Consider the following 16906-nt stretch of genomic DNA (forward strand, 5'->3'; position numbering starts at 1 on the left):
CCTCTCCCTCTCTCCACCCATTTCCCCTAGCATCTACAGTGCTTTCTTAGCCGTCACTTTCCCACCAGGACACTTGTGGACTTCGTGAGAGATTCTCAGCAGGTACCTTTGGAGGGCAGACCTTGAGTGAGCTCCTCACACATTTATAGGGGGATGAGAGAGCTCTGCCAGCGTGTGTGTCTGTGCCAGAGTGAGTCAGTCACAGCCTTCATGTTGTAGGGGCAGGAATGAGAAAGGGCTGAGCAGAGAAGTGGGGGACAGCCAGTGCACACAGTTCACCTGACGTCTAAGTACCATCACATCCTGTGGTTTTCCTTATCCTCTCAACAATCTCTTGGAAGGACAGTGTTATATGTCCCATTTTACAGATGAGGAAGTTGAGGTTCTCAGGGATTTTGGTTTGTTCAGGTTCTGTAGCTTCCTATCTACAAAGCCTAACATTCTCTGGTGTCATGTTTTAGCTCCAAGTCCACTGGGAGTGCTTCACTAGACTGTGCTTATATGGTTTGTTTGCAGTTCCTCAAACATGTTTTGTGGTCTTCCTTAGATTTTCTAAATTGTATGTTGTCCTTTGGAATCATAGATTTTGGCATAGTGAGGGCAAGCAGTTACCAAAAATCTTAAGTCTCATTAATAAAAAAAGAAAAGAAAAAAGAAAAATACACGAATCCTTGAATTTATTTGTGTGTTTTGTCATGCTATGAGGAGTAATCTTTTGATGCTCAACTGGATTCAGTATACCAAACAGTTAAGGTTAGGATTCTGAAGCCCCGTTTGAGCTCTTCATGGAATGGTTTAAGCCACTTGGTCATTAGCCAAGGAGCTCTTGCTTTTTTCCTTTCCTCATTTCTAGAGGATTCCAGCATCATTGGATGGCCTTAAAAAGGGGGGATTTGGCCATTCCTTTAATTTGCCACATTTGTTGAATGCCCTTTCTGGGCCCAGGTGCACCTGGAATGTAGGTGTGTGTGACATAGAGTTCATCCTCTTTCATGAGACAGTGGGGAGGTGGTGCTGGAGAAAAAATAATAACAAAGTACAAACTGCCCTAACAGGTCTAAGTAGTGCATAGTGGTTGATGTTGACACAGGAACCTCCTTAGATGGGGCCATCGGAGAAGACTGCACCATGAAGGGAGATTTGAGGGCAAGATCAGAAGGATGAGCAGAAGCCACAAAGGCCCCAGGGCACTGGGAGAACATTGGCTTGTGTAGGGACTGGCAGAAGTCCAGTGGGAACAATGACTCTCGAATGAGGCAGAGCAGTGTGAGTGGATTTGGGGGACCAGGCAGGAACCAATTCAGGGAAGGCCATGGGTGGCAGTGACCACTGCTATGGTCTGGGGTATACGACATTATGGCTTGGAGGTGACTGATCACAATAGGGACAGGAGACTAGAGGAAGTTTGTCACTGCAGCAGTTGTGTGGGGTTGCCATGTGAATCAACTTGTTGGATGGTGGAATCATTTACAGAGCTGGAGGAGGAACAGACTTGGAGAGGGATGATGAAGGGGCAGGCATCAGTAATTCCTCTTCATATGTGTTTCTTTTGAATGTTTGTGAGATGTCCAGGTGGTAGTGTCAGGAGACTGGTAGGCATACGAGTAGGGCAGCGGTGCCCATGTGGGAGCTGGTGTAACCATATTGCAGCAAGGTCTGTGAGGTGAACAAAATCATACAGGGAGAGAGAACTAGAAGAGAGTGCAGATCAAGGAGGATCCGGCAAAGGGGACAGCAAGGGAATGATGTTCCTGCAGTCAAAAGAGGAGGGTGTTTGAACAGGAGGAAATGGTACAGTGGAAGTGATTAAGATGGGGGCAGAAGAGCATCACTGGAATGTGCAGGTAAATCTGTGGGTGAATCATTGTCCACTGAGAGTTAAATGTAACTTGCAGTCATGGGGACCTGCTCACCTGCAGATCGTGGTGCTCTGTTGTCGTCCTGTGGGACAGGCTGCCCAATCACTGACAGGGTCCAGAGCTCCTGTTGCATGTGCGTGACTGTTGAGGGCACACATGTTCTCAGTACTGTGTTCAAATGCAGGTAGCATATTTTCCTAAATTTTCAGATGTAACATTGTACCTCTTGTCTTTGGCCATTTTATCTATAATTTCTTACCTTTCTACAGATTTTGGAAGTTTGTTTGAAATTTCACCATACTATATTTCATGATTCCAAGATGCACATTTTTTTTCACATTGTAATATATCTGAAATCAGGATGTATTAGAAACAGTACAGTTTTAGGTCCTATAAAATACAGTATGCATGCTCTTTTACTTGCTCATAATTTGAATTTAATGAGTGACACAGCTGTTAAACATATATTCACTATACAGTTTTCCAGGACAGCTTACGTAGATACAAGAACTTTAAAAGTATTTAAATTTTACTGATAAAGGAACAGGAGCAAGTTTGGGAAGAGTTGAATATTGTGCCATCTTTCTGTAGACAGAGATTGAGGTCTGATGGACTTTCTCAAAGGATGGGTGTGCAGCAGAGTGCAGGAGGAGGAGGAGTTTCAGGGTACCTCTGAAAGAGGAGGCCACCTGATTCCTGGTGACATTGTCCTTCCATTTTCATCAGAAAAATGTCTTAACACAGAGTAAAGGAGTGTTTGCAGAGAGGTGGGAAACTCAAACTCCAGGTGGGACTGGAGTTGTCAGCGAGGTCATTGCTGACCTTCATGACAGTACAGTCTGGGATTTTTTTGTTTGTTTGTTTGTTTTATTTTTTTTTTAAGAGCATTGTTTGGAAGTGGGACACATCTTCAGCTTATCTAATCTGCAAACATTTGGTGCCCAAAGGGGCCTCCTCATCAGGTTCTCCCAGGGAGTCTACTGTTGGGCCCTGGGTGTGGTCTCTTACAAGGGTAATTTCTCATAGGAAGTTTTAATGTGTGACTTTTTTTTCATTTTGAGAAAAACTAAGAATTACATTATGAGAGTTGACCATTCTTAAAGTTGTAACACAAGAGTTTTATCAGGAGTGCTGCTTATTTAAAATTGCTCACAAGAGTGGTGTTAGGATTTGTTTCAGTCATATGTTAGAGAATAGATGTGGAAAATTTAGATGAGACACCCGGGCAGCTCCTGATCTAGGTCTCTAAATGGAAGGAAAGTGTAACTGATGAAAATCTATTTATGCTGGGGAGGGTTGTAGAATTCAGAATAGCATAGTTGAGACAGGGCCACTGGCAGCACATGGATGGCAAGCCATCATCCATGGCCCTTGCAGGGGTAACTGTGCACCTCAGAGTTAGTTTTGCTCTGTTTCTCAAAGCATGTCCTTGGACCCACTGCATCAGAATGACTGGTTCCTGGGCCCCACCCAGACCTCCAGTTCAGTAACTCTTAGAGCAGAGATTTTCAACCTTTTCCATCTCATGGCACACATAAACTAATTACTAAAATTCTGCAGCACATGAAAAAAAATAAATTTTTGCTCATCTTACAAAGAAATAGGTGTAATTTTGATTCAGTCACACTGAATGGCTATTGTTTTGTTGGCTGTTGTCATTTTCTTTTATTTGACAGTGTTAGGGGAAAAGAGGTCTGTGTCTCTGACTAAAGAGTCAGGTATTGCATGTTTTAAAGATTCTTGTGGCACACCAGTTGAAAATCGCTGTCTTAGAGGAAGGGTGAGGAATCTGTGTTTTTGTGGTCACTATTATTTGTGAAACTTCAGGTTTTTTTCTTTATCAGTTTCCCACTGTATGTCACTTAATTCCCTCTAAGACAGTTCAGGAGAACTGCCAAATAGATGGGCTTGTTCTTTCTCTTTACTGGAATCTACAGTTTTAAACAAGCTCTTTCAGTGACTTTGATGTAGAACAATGATTTTCAGCTGGTGTGCCACAAGAATTTTTAAAACATGAAATAGCTGACTATTTAGTCAGGGGCACTGACCTCTGTTCCTTTAGACTGTCAAATGAAAAAATGACAACAGCAAACATAACAGACATCCCATGTGAAGGAATCAAAATTATACCTGCCTTTTTTGTCAGATTGGCAAATGTATTTTATGGTGTGCTGCAGAATTTTATAATTAGTTTGTATGCTGTGAAATGAAAAAGGTTGAAAATCGCTGATATAGAATGCTTTTAGAGCCACTGTCCACTGCAGTGGTGACCTGATGCCCAGCTGTCCCTCTGTGGGGTGGGCTTACTTTGTTGATCTTTGTGTACACTTCAGTACTTTAGAAGACTTCCCATCCCACCCCCACTCCCACCTTTGTTTGTCCTATTCTCTCATAACTTTTTGTCTTCTGTATCCAGTCTCTGATCATTGAGGGATCAAGACATTTAACTGATCAGAGTTAAGCCTCGTACCCAAGGGCTTCCTTGCAGAGATGCTCACATTCCTAACATTGCACGCTGGCTCTCTGTCCTTCACATGTGAGGATTTAAAAATCACTGGAGGTTTGATATTTGCCTCTGCCCTAGGACCAAGGAGAGCACTTCTGTTCATTTTCATGGAAACAATGAATGAGTAGTCATGTTAGCACTTCACCATGAGAGCAGTTTCTATAGAAAATCATTCCATGACTACGAATTATGCCTCAATAATTGGAAAACATGGGAAAAGTTTGGGAAGTAAGTATTGGCCCATAATTACTAGTAATCCAAGTATTTGTATAATTTTAGGATTTTACTATTACTCTTTTTTTTTCCCCCCTCCACCTGAGAACATGAATTTATGGGGCCTTTGAATAGTAACGTTTAGTCTAGCCTTGACCAGTGTGGCTCAGTTGGTTGAGCATCCTCTGGCAAGGCGAAAGGCCCCCATTTTGATTCCCTGTCAGGGCACATGCCTGGGTTCTGGGCCTAGTCCCCATTTGGTGGCGTGTGAGAGGCAGTGGATCAATGTTTCTCTTCCTCCCCTCCTCACTCTCTAAAAATAAGTAAGTAAAAATCTTTACCAAAAGCAAGAATTAACTTTTATCAGTAGCTGTATAAATCCTTCCTACTGCTTAAACATACCCCCTTTTGTTTTGACAACATATATCATCTGGGAAACATAGCCTAAGCACAAAATATGATATGTTACAAATATTAAGAAACTGTAAATTGAGAAAATTTAATGAAGTCCTTTGACATCAGGCACAATGGAAGGTATTGCAAGTATTCAGTGAAGGTCATTTAACTTTGTTTCCAATATGAGTTTCCATTAACCAACAATGTCTTTTCTAGAGTGTGGTTATTATTGCCCTTTCTTAGGTGAAACCTTCTAGGTGGAAGCATAAATTATCTTGAGAGACATTCAATTCTTTCACTTCACATAGAGACCCAGTAGAAGGTTTCTTTTGTCTAAACAAGCTGTGCTACATACCTACAAATAACTAGTGTTAGAACTTCTGCCTGCCTGTTAGCAGCACATAGTGGGGCTGTTTACCAGACATTTCTTTCTTTTCTTTCTTTCTTTTTTTTTAATTTTTAAGGTGTTATTTATTTATTTTTAGAGAAAGGTGAAGGGTAGGAGAAGGGGAGAGAAACATCAATCAGTTGCCTCTCATATGCCCCCAGCTGGAGACCTAGCCCCCACAGCCCAGACTTGTGCTCTAACTGGGAATTGCACCTGTGACCCTTTGATTCACAGGACTGTGCTCAATCCACTGAGTCACGCCAGCCAGGGCTGTGTTTACCAGACATTTCTGAGAAATTAAGTGACTGTTAGAACTTGGTAGATAGTACATTTAATGGGTCTGGATGGGGACAGTCAGAGCCACCAAAGATACAAATGCATTGCTTTAATGTATCTGAAGAGTGAGGAACTAAAGCAGTCTTTTCACAGCCCTGATCATCCTAACTTCTTGTTGCCTTTTCCATAATCACCTGAGATGGTCCTATGACTCAAGTTACTAAAACAAATTTGCTAGTGAAATGATTAATTTACCAAGTTATGAAAAACTTAACTATAGTAAATATTTTTGAAGAATCTGTAAATATCGGTGGTATTCAAGAATATTCCTTAAAAGTTTTATTAGTTAATTGGTAGTTCTTTTGAACTGGTCCTTTGGTCAATGGGCCTGATACCTTTTAAGACCCCTTAACTCACTGGAGACCTGCTGGTCTGGTTGGCCTGTCACTTTGGCTCTTGGGATTGATCCAGCACCTTCTACCTTGTAGGGTTTCTTTGTGCGGTAGCAGGTAACCACTCATTCCTTCTTGGCAGACCAACTCCCCACTTCAGAAGGAATCATCTTGAGGCAGGGTATAGAGTTGCGGGGTGAGGGTCTGTTCACTTATCAATCCCCCTGACTTTGGCGCCCCCCCCCCCGCCTTTGCCTTCCATCTCACCCATTGAGTTTTCCTTCTTGATTTAGCCTCTTGTTTTCCAGTGTCAGGTCACAGCATTCTGATTGGGAAAATTACTTAGAAATAATTTTGACCCATCTTAAAGTAATTTTAAGTTATTTTTCTGTTGAGTTTAAATCTTAAAGTTGTAAGGTTTAAAAAAAAATCAATAAACACCAAAGGAAAAGAAACAGTCCTTCCGTCTAAAACGGCTTTGTTTCTTACAGTTGATCTTTATCATCCCAAAGGTGATTATCTCTTCTTCCCAGTTTGATAGCTGTATGCGTTTAATGAGTATTTTCTTTATTTTATGACTCCAAAGCTTTGTATACCCAGCTGTTCTAGGGCCCTTCTGGGGGAATCGGAACAAGCAAATATTGCAGAGCAATCTCTTGTCCCACCTGGTGTTCACTTTGGTGTCATTTTCTAACTGTAACTGGAGGTTGGGGAGAAATAAAGTTTCCAGGTAGGCCAGGCAAGGATGTCAGAGGTGTGTGGGTCTGTACCCCATCAGAGACATGGAATTTGGGGCCAGGTTGATCTGAAGAGCTGTCTATAGGGATCCCAGCCTGATACGGATTTGGGGCAGTGGTTTGTGTGGTGGGAGGAAGCTCTTTCATCCCCATTCTGCCTTGGTCAAGTTCTGCTTCTTACTGTTCGCACTGGAGTCCTTTGCAGATATTAAAAGCTATTTTGGACACTTAATGAAAAATAGCTTATTTTTCTAGGAATAATGCCAAGATAAACTTCTTATATACTCCTGTGCATAGCTGTGATTATATCCTTAGGGTAGAGTATCGGGCATATAGAAAAAATGGGGGTGGTGTTGATTATTTAAAATCATGTAACAATAGCAACCCTAATAAAAAAAAGTACATGTTAGATTCCTTTAAAAAATTAAGGAATACCACAGAAATATAATATTTGCCTTTCAAAACCATTTGATGGACTTAGATAAATGATGGTTGAGCTATGATGACAAATGATACATGCAAAGGGCATGTGGCCAAATCTAGCAAATGGGAGTGTGGTGAGTTGTACCCCCACAGCTGCTGGTTCTGTGTCTTTGTATTTACCTGCTGTTACTCATAGTTCAAAATGCTAACATGCTGGGGGGTGGAGGATGTCACAGTGAACCAATGTGACTTCCACACCACGCTAGCCTTTTCTTTCCATGATTAGGAATTACATATTAGCTGATTTGAATTCCAGAAATGCATATTGTGTACATCTTAAGACTTTTGATGGATATTGTTCTATTGCCTTCCAACAAAAGCCACATACCAGATCACCAGCATTACAAGATGCTCCCAAAGCTGTAGGTTTATCACTATGAGCTTTGATAGCAGAAGATGGTGTCTCATTATTTTGATTTGCAATTTTTTTTGATTACTGGTAAAAAATTAAAGTACTTATGTTTAAAGAAATACCTATTTCTTTTTTGAGTTGCTTAGTTCCTGTCCTTTGCCAGTTTTTCTGCTAGAGTCTCTTAGAATACTTTATAAAGCAAGGTGGGTGGCAGAGAGGTTAGGGGTGGGGACTCTACTGCTGGACCTCCCGCTCCACCACCTGGGCAAGGTGCACACCTATGGGCCTCAGGTACTTCTCTTGTAAGGTGGTGCTGGCCCTTGTTTAGATCCTTCCTTGGGAATTGTGTATTAAATGAGCACTGAAAACAGAGCCTGGCATGAAGTACTTGAGAAGTAAAGACTGGCCAAGAGGAAGAGAAAAAATAATACCTGTATTATTGTTTGCTTTGCCTTGTGTGTTCAGTATTTTCTTCTAGTTTGTTGATTGCCTTCACATATGTCCTTGTGGCTGGTCCTGGAGGGGAGTATAAGTGCTCCCGTAGTCTCTCCTCTTGCACTTTCCTTAATGGCACAGTCCACCACTGCATCAGAATTACCTGTGGCATTTTTCTTTAAATGTTTCTGTCTTATTCCCTGTAAAAGTAAAGGCATGTTCATTTTGGAAAATCTGAGGAAACTATAAAACTAAAATTAGTAATGCATCCCCTATGGAACTTCACCAGATAGAACTGCTTCTGGCTCCACCCTAGATTTTTAAATCAGTTTCTGGGACAGAGGAATGGGAAATCTATATTTGAAGAGGTTTTTACTCGGAATTTTTTAGGAACCACTGCTTGCTTGCTTTGTTTGTTTGTTTGTTTTCAGGAAGGTCTTAACCACCTTTGCATTACAAAATATTCATCTTATTACCCTCTAGTACATTTACAGGTTTATTTTTTATTTTTATTCGTCATTTTCTACTGATTCTTCTGAATTCTTTTTTCCCCAAAAGTAGAATTTTTTTTTCATTTTAAAAATAGTAGATGCTTGTAAAATGTTCAAACAACACATAATTATAAATATGATCCCATCACTGTCTAGCGATAACCACTAGATAATATTAGGGTTTTACTAAGAATAGATACAAACATATAGAGTTAATAAAGAAAAAATGAATGACCTTATACTATTCTGTAACTTTCTTTTTAATTTTATTTACTTATTTTTAGAGAGCTGGGAGAGGGAGGGAGAAAGAGAGGGAGAGAAACATCAATGTGTGGTTGCATCTCACGCACCCCCTACTGGGGGCCTGGCCTGCAACCCAGGCATGTGCCCTGACTGGGAATTGAACCAGTGATCCTTGGGGGCTCGCAGGCCCTCACTCAAACCACTGAACTACACCAGCCAGGTGTAACTTTCTTTTTTAGCTTAATATGTTAAAGACAGCTTTTCATGAAAGTATAATGGTCTAATGTATTATTATTATATTATATTATATTATATTATATTATTTATTATTATTATTATTATATTATAACAATTATTGTAGGACAGGCCTCAGCTAGGCCATTATTTTGCTCCACGTGGCTGTTACTGGGGTCTCTTGGAGCCTGCCTAATTTTTTGTGACTGTGTATTATTTCATTAGGTCTCTTGCCATAATTTATTTAGTTAGTCTGCCTTTGAAAGGCATTTAGGAGTTTTACAATTTTTCTTAATTTAATAAAGGTGTGATGCCTATCTTTGCACAAGCATTTTAGTGTGCTAGTTTACAGTGTTTCCCTAATAATAAGTCATAAGTAGTGGAACTACTGAATCAGAAGAAATGCACATTTTCCTTTTTTTATTCCTTCATCCTCTTATTTATACCTTTCTTTAAAAATATTTTATTTATTTTTAGAGGGAAGGGAAGGGAAGGAGAAAGAGGGAGAGAAACATCAACATGTGGTTGCCTCTCATGTGCCCCATGCTGGGGACCTGGCCTGCAATCCAGGCACCCGCCCTGACTGGGAATCAAATCAGTGACCCTTTGGTTTGCAGTCCGGTGCTCAGTCCACTGAGCCACACCCAGCTAGGGCCAGAAATGCACGTTTTTCTGCTTGATACGTGTTGCTTTCCAAAGCCATACTAAATTGCATTACTACCAAAGTGCCTGAGAATTGATATTTCTCTATCTCCTCATCAATACCAGTCATCATGTTTTTATCTTGGTCCTACTGATAGGTGAAAAATATCTTTAGCTTTCATTTTGTTTCTTTGATGATTAGCTAACTAGAACTTAACAGCCTTTGGAGGACATATTCATATAGAATTCTCCCTTTTAAAGATTACAATCATCACCAGTCAGTTTTAGAACATTTTTATCACTCCAAAATGAAATTCTGTACCATTAACTGTTACTCTCCATTTCCCCTGATCCCCCAGCTGGAGGCAACCACTAATCTGTTTTCTGCCCCTTTGCATTTACCTACTCTGGACATTTTATGGAAATCAGATTTGACAACCTTTTTCATGTCATGGCACACAAACTAATTACTGAAATTCTGTGACACACCAAAAACACATTTTTTGACAACCTAAGGGAACAAAGGTCAGTGCCCCTGACTAAATAGTCAGTTATTGAATGTTTTAAAATTTCTCGTAGCACACCAGCGTGCATGCTATGGCACACTGGTTGAAAATCACTGACTTAGCATAATGTTTTCAAAGCTTACGTTGTAGCATGTATCAGTTGATGGGCATTTTTAGTTGTTTCCACTTTTTGGCTGTTGTGACTAATGAGGCTACAAACATTTGTGTACACATTTTTGTGTAAACATATGTTTTCATTTCTCTTGAGTATATACTTAGGAGGGTAATTGCTGGGTCATATGGTAACTCAAGGTGTAACCTTTTGATGAACTGCCAGACTTTTTCCAGAGGGGCTGCTTAGTTTGACATTCCAGTATTGTATAAGGCTTCTAATTTTTCACATGCTCTCCATAACTTGTTACTGTCTTTTTTTGTTGTAGCCTGGTGGATGCAAAGTGGTATCTCATTGTGGTTCTGATTTCCATTTCCTTGATGACTGATGGTGTTGAGCCTCATTTCATGTGCTTATTGACCAATTGTATATCTTCTCTGGGAAAATGTCTATTGACGTCTTCTGTCAATTTTTAATTAGGTTATTTGTCTTTTTATGATTGAACTGTAAAAGTTCTTTGTATGTTTTAGATATAAGTCCTTTATCACATACATGATTTGCAAATATTTTCTCTAATTCTTAGAATCATCTTTCACTCTTTTTCCGTAGTGCCCTTTGAGACATAACAATTTTTTATTTTAATGAGGTTCAGTTTATTTTTTGTTGTTGTTGTTTGTGCTTTTGGTGACATGTCCAAGAATCCGTTGCCTGATCCAAGGTCATGAAGATTTACTCCTGTTATCTTCTCTAAACATTTTTATAATCTTAGCTCTCACATTTAGATCTTTCATTCATTTTGAGTTAATTTTTGAGTTTGATGTGAAGAAGGGGTTCACCCTCCTTTTTTTTTATGTGGATATCCAGTTGTCTTGTCCTTTTCATCACCATTAGTTGAAAAAACTGTTCTTCTCTCCATTGAGTTTTCTCGTCACCAAGGTATAGAACATTTTACATAGTAAGTGCTGCAACCTTTCTGGAAAACAATTTAACAACATACAGGGTGGGGCCAAAGTAGGTTTACAGTTGTTTGTATGGAAAATAATACAGTAAATCACAAAACAAGAACAAACTGTGTTTCGTGTACACACAGCTGTAAAGCTCCTTTTGGCCCCACCCTGTGTATCAGGAGCTTTAAGAATGGTCCTGACTTTTGACTATTTCCATTCTCAAAAACAACCATTTTTCCCTCAGTTTTCCCTTTTTCAAACCTTAAGTCTTTATGTTAAGAAGTTTTTTATCTTCATTCTAAAAATATTCTTTATTTTTCCTAATACTTTTAATTGTTTCCATCTATTTTTATGCATTCTAATTCATCTGGAATTTAATTTTATATTTTATGATATAGGAATCAATGTACATGGGGGGTTTTTTAGACTTGTATACAGAAATCTGTAGCTTTATAGCTTTGGTATCTGGCAAGAGAGATTTCTCCCTTTGTTCTTACTGTTTTTTAAGCAAAATTGCATAAAATCTATGCTCTACTTTTGTGGGTGTTTTCAATGCTGCAGTTCTGTTCTGTATTTTTAAATGGAGATTCTTGTCTAAGCACTTTTCCTTTTATTCTCAGTGCCCTCCTGAGCAGGGAAGTCTGTACAGTCTGAGGATGCCTCTGACATAGATTTCAGGCCACTTACAGTTCATACAACTCTTTCATCTCACCGAGAAGCAGTTTGAGAGAGGAGGGAGTTCAATGTACCCTGTGTTTGTAAGCACTTTGCAGACTGTACTAGTGCTGCACAAGTATACAGGTTTACATGGGGAGGGCCAAACACAGGGCCATGAGGCATGTCTTCTGTTCCATTTTGCTGTTGATTCAGCTTCATCCTTCAGTTTACTTTTGAGACACGTGTAAACAGTGTGTGGAGCTCATTAAGCATCTACTGATAGACAGATAATAGACAACATTTTGAATGTGCTCTATGATTTCCAACCACGCTATTTCTGCATGTTGAGGTATCAGCATATGGTCATGTATAGTTCAGAAGATGCTAATAAGAACATCCCAAATGAGAAACAATGTGTTAACTTTTAATGACTTAAAAGCAATCTGTTTATAATTTAATTGCAAGATTAGAATTTTTACTTGATTTTTAAATATGATTTATTTATTTTGTTTATAGCATTTCTATATCTTTAGAAACAGCAGTCTTGGTCTCTTCAAGTCACTGTCATTAGGAAATAAAGGTGATACCCTGAGCAGTGTGGCTCAATTGGTTGGAGCGTGGTACTGTACACCAAAGGTTGCAGGTTTGATTCCTGGTCAGGGCACATACCCGGTTGAAGGCCTCATTCCCCAGTCAGGGCGCATACAAGAAGGCAACCAATCTGTGTTTCTTTCTCACACTGATGTTTACTGTCTTCCTCCCCCTTCCCCTCTCTGTATAAGCAGTGAAAACCTCCTTTGATGAGGGAAAAGAAAATAAAGGAAAGGAGGAAACAGTAGTCAGCTGTAGGGTGTGGGCCTTAATTGGGTCCTGCTTTGTGCAGAAGAGGTGTAAAAATCTTTTTTTTTTTTTTTTTTAAGAAGAAGGATTTTTATTTATTTATTTATTTTTAGGGAGGGAAGGGAGGGAGGGGGGAGGGGAGAGAGGGAGAGGGAGAGAGAGAAACAGAAACATCAATGTGCGATTGCTGGGAGTTATGGCCTGCAACCCAGGAATGTATCCTGGCTGGGAATCGAACCTGGGACACTTTGGTTCCCAGCCCGCGCTCAATCCACTGAGCTACGCCAGCCAGGGCTTTTTTATACAACTAGAAAAATTTGTGTGTGGACTTAGGTATTAGCAAATATTAAAGAATTATCAGTCATATTGTTAAGGTATCCTTTCCTCTCTGCTTTCCTGTGTTTGAAATTTTTGTAGATACAAAAGAAAGAGACCTAAACAAGGATCATCTTAGACTTCTCACATTCTGTATATCCATTCCTGTTAGTTTCTGATTGGGCTTTTTTTTTCCCCCCCCCTTTCCTGAGAATAAGGTGAAGAAGGAGGAGACTTTTAACATCAATACTGAGTGCTTTTGGGAGCATAGTCAAAAGCTCTACATATTGAAGCTTTATTTTAAATTGCAAGAAAAGGAGAAGGGAGGTTACAATTTATATCCAGCCTTACATTCATTACATATCCTGCTGTCATACCATATAGACAGAACCTGGAGTAAATAACAAGCTAGATATAAATATTTACCATATATAATAGAGGACTATGGTTCATACATATGCATGTTCACAGAAAAAAAGACTGGAAGAAGAAAAACCTATCAGAATTTCAATAGTGGACTCCTGGATATTGGGATTCAAGCGTTATTTTCTTAGTAATTGTGTTGCTTTCCAAATTTTCTACATTACTTTTATAATGAGGGAGAAATTAATGTAAGAAAAAGAGGCTGTTTGGTCTTAGTTAACTACTACTCAAGTCAACAAGCTATGCTTCTCAGCTAGGACTTTGCTTTTGCATCAGACCTTAGTTTGGCTTCCAGGAGTTTTGATCCTGATTAAAGCCATGCAGCTTTTCAACATGCTTATTTTTTGAGTTCTCATAAAGCTAGAACCAAACCAGAAAACCCTGTAACTTTAAAAATGAGCTTTGGTTCATTAAGGAATATTTTTAATAGTTTTTTCCCTCCTAATTGAAAGTATATGGTTGTAATTCTTCATTTGAAAAGTCAGAGTGGTGGTGTACTTCAGAGGAGGCGGTGAGTGTTGTAAAATCAAGTTGGGAGTGTCAGAACATCAGAGTTCTGAAGAACATCTGAAGAACGTTGGCTGTAGTTTGTAAAGAATAAGAAGACTCCGTAGGTCACCTTTTCCATTTTCCATAACAGGCACAGTCAGTCTGGCTTATTCTTTTTAAAGGTTGAAAGCAACTAAACTGTTTCTGTATCTTTAACAGATCATCAGATATTTTTTGAAAATACTGTCAGGTGTCTGAGTGGAAATTTTAATGAAAGGAAATGCATTTCATAAGCATTAACAATTATACTGGATAGTCATATTAAGGATAAGTGTCATATTAGTCTTTTAGAACAGATAATGAATACTGCAGGTATTGTCCTTTTGGTCACAAAATAAGGAAATCCAGAAGGTGGCTGTGATTCTTCTCCATCAAATATTTTTCAGTTAAATTCAACCATATGAAATTGTCAATGTTTGACCATTTGGGCCTACAAAAACAGCATTTTATATGGTTTCACCTAATATAATACACAGCTTTTCCTAAGTTGTATGTATTGTAGAGCGAGTTGGGTTTAGGTTACTATGAGCAGGGACCCTAAAAAACCCCCAGAATTTATTTATAAAAAAAGTGTGTATTTATTCTTACATGTTTAAACTTCAGTCACTTTCAGAGTACTTTCCATTTGATGCAATAGACTTATCTAGACTTTTTTACCACTGCTTAAAACAGTTTTGAACTCGCTAATTTTGATGCCTTTTAGTGCGTCTGCCATTTTTTGACTCTTTCACATTGGTAAACATTTCACTTTGATGACTTTATTTCATCCGGGGAAATAAAAAAAAAGTTGCTCAGGTGAGATTGAATGAATAGGGAGGAGGGTAGGGCACGGGGGTTATGCCGTTTTTGAAAACTCAGTGTTGTGTGGGCAGGTATGCTCATAAATCACCCATCATGAAATGGGCAAAGGCTTTGAAAGAGTCTTCCAAAAAAAAAATCCACTGAAACTGAACTCAGCCTCTCACAACAATGCTGTCTGGTGCACTGATACAGATAGGTTCCTAGAACACTCACCTGGGACGGGGGGGTCTGCACTACAAGGGGCCCACCCTCCATAAGACAATTTCAGGGTTTTTTGGGTCACTCCTCATACAAATAAGAATAAGAATCATTTTCGACAGTCATATACAAGTGAACTTTTTTTTTTTAAAGATTTTATTTTTAGACAGAATGGTAGGGTAAGAGTAAGAGAAGGAGAGAAACATCAGTGTGTTGTTGCTTCTCATGCACTCCCTACTAGGGACCTGGCCTTCAACCCAGGAATGTGCCCTGACTGGTAATCGAACCAGCGAATCTTTGGTTTTCAGGCCAGTGCTCAATCCACTGAGCCACACTATCCAGGGCCCCGAGTGAACTTTAATCAGCCTTGCTTCTTGGCTGGTTTATTTCTTTGCTGCTTTATCTTCCTTAAAGTCTGAATTAAAAAGAACCATACCAGCTGCCTTCTCTCTGTGCCAATATTCATTGGTTTTAGCATTTGTTTGAAAAATAATTAATAACATGAATTGGAACTCTAAAAGATTATTAAAATGTTTATTAATTTGTTTTATTTTAGTCTCAGATGCAAACATCAGTGGGAATTGTACCTACTCAGGCAATTGCAACGGGCCCCACTGCAGATCCTGAAAAACGCAAACTGATACAGCAGCAGCTGGTTCTACTGCTTCATGCTCATAAATGTCAGAGACGAGAACAAGCAAACGGAGAGGTTCGGGCCTGCTCTCTCCCACATTGTCGAACCATGAAAAATGTTTTGAATCACATGACCCATTGTCAGGCTGGGAAAGCCTGTCAAGGTAAGTGCCATTTTCTGAAATCCTATTGACAGATCTTAGGATGAAGTTTATCCTTCTTGTTCTTAGGCAGCTCTCTTATTATAGGGTTCCTGTAGCCTGCATCTCCATACACCATCCATTCACACGCCACTGGAACACTTAACTGCTAGGGAGAAAGGCGATTTGGCTTTATATATTCTGTGACCTTCTACTGGATGAGGCTGTGCCCTGCATTTGTTCTTTTCCTCCTCCCTCTGTCATAGAAGACTTTTTTTTTTTAAGATTTTATTTATTTAGAGAGAGGGAGAAGGTAGGGAGAAAGAGAAAGAGAGAAGCATTGATGTAAGAGCGAAACGCCGATCGGTTGCCTCTTGTATGTGCCCCAGCCAGGTATTATTCCTGAAACCCAGGCATGTGCCCTGTGTAGGATGATGCCCAGTCAGTTGAGCCATGCCAGCCAGGGCTCTCACAGAAGACTCTTGTTATTTCTTAGGCACAGTCTTCCTTAATTTTAAATGTCTAGATCACAGTTTTCTTTTGGGCATTGTAGCACACACATCTGCATGTACACACCCTTACCTCAACCCAAAGCATCTCTCTTGCAGCTGTGCTATGTGTTCAGGCAGTCAGGGCTCACTGCCTTGCTCCTCCATACTTTTGTCTTGAAGCTAATCAGGATACTGGGTGACTGTTTGTGACCTGGGGAACGGAGCACACCATATCATCTCTGCCACCTCCTCCCTCCCCCCTTGAGGTGGTGACTTAGGTACATCATGTGACCCCCCGTTTCCCCTCTTTCCCTCTTTTACCATAGACCCCCTTCATTCTACAGAAGAAAGTGTTTCTTACTAACTACTATCCTCTAAACTTTATCCTCTTTCCTTTTCTTTCTTTTGCTCATAAACCTTGGGGAGACACTCTCCCTATCTGCCTATCTCACTTTGTGACATTTGTGAGTCCCCAGCATAACCCTTGATGGGGAAACTGAAGAGGTTATGCCAGACCTTTAGAAAGAAATGGCAATGCTTCAGTATGGAAATGGCGATAAAGACTTAGAGGAACCAGGTTTAATTATCCTCTGAAGTGCTTTGAAAAGTGTCCAGGGGCTCCCTTCAGAATCTCCGCAGACTTCTTA

At 39.8% G+C, this 16906-nt stretch overlaps 1 protein-coding gene across 3 annotated transcripts in view; it reads left to right on the plus strand.

Moving 5' to 3' along the window:
• LOC123807079 (CREB binding protein) overlaps window positions 1-16906 on the plus strand; it is a 134200-nt gene that overhangs the window by 55082 nt on the left and 62212 nt on the right. For 2 of the 3 annotated variants that reach the window (XM_045820564.1, XM_045820562.1), the window contains exon 4: window positions 15552-15792. The exons of the other annotated variant lie outside the window; for it this stretch is intronic. In XM_045820564.1, the coding sequence (XP_045676520.1) occupies window positions 15552-15792 (241 nt within the window). The remainder of the gene's footprint in view (window positions 1-15551; window positions 15793-16906) is intronic. 3 annotated transcript variants of the gene reach the window in all.

This window comes from Phyllostomus hastatus, unplaced genomic scaffold, assembly GCF_019186645.2.
Source record: "Phyllostomus hastatus isolate PE091 unplaced genomic scaffold, TTU_PhHast_1.1 phas_scaffold_442, whole genome shotgun sequence".
Lineage (NCBI taxonomy): Eukaryota > Metazoa > Chordata > Mammalia > Chiroptera > Phyllostomidae > Phyllostomus > Phyllostomus hastatus.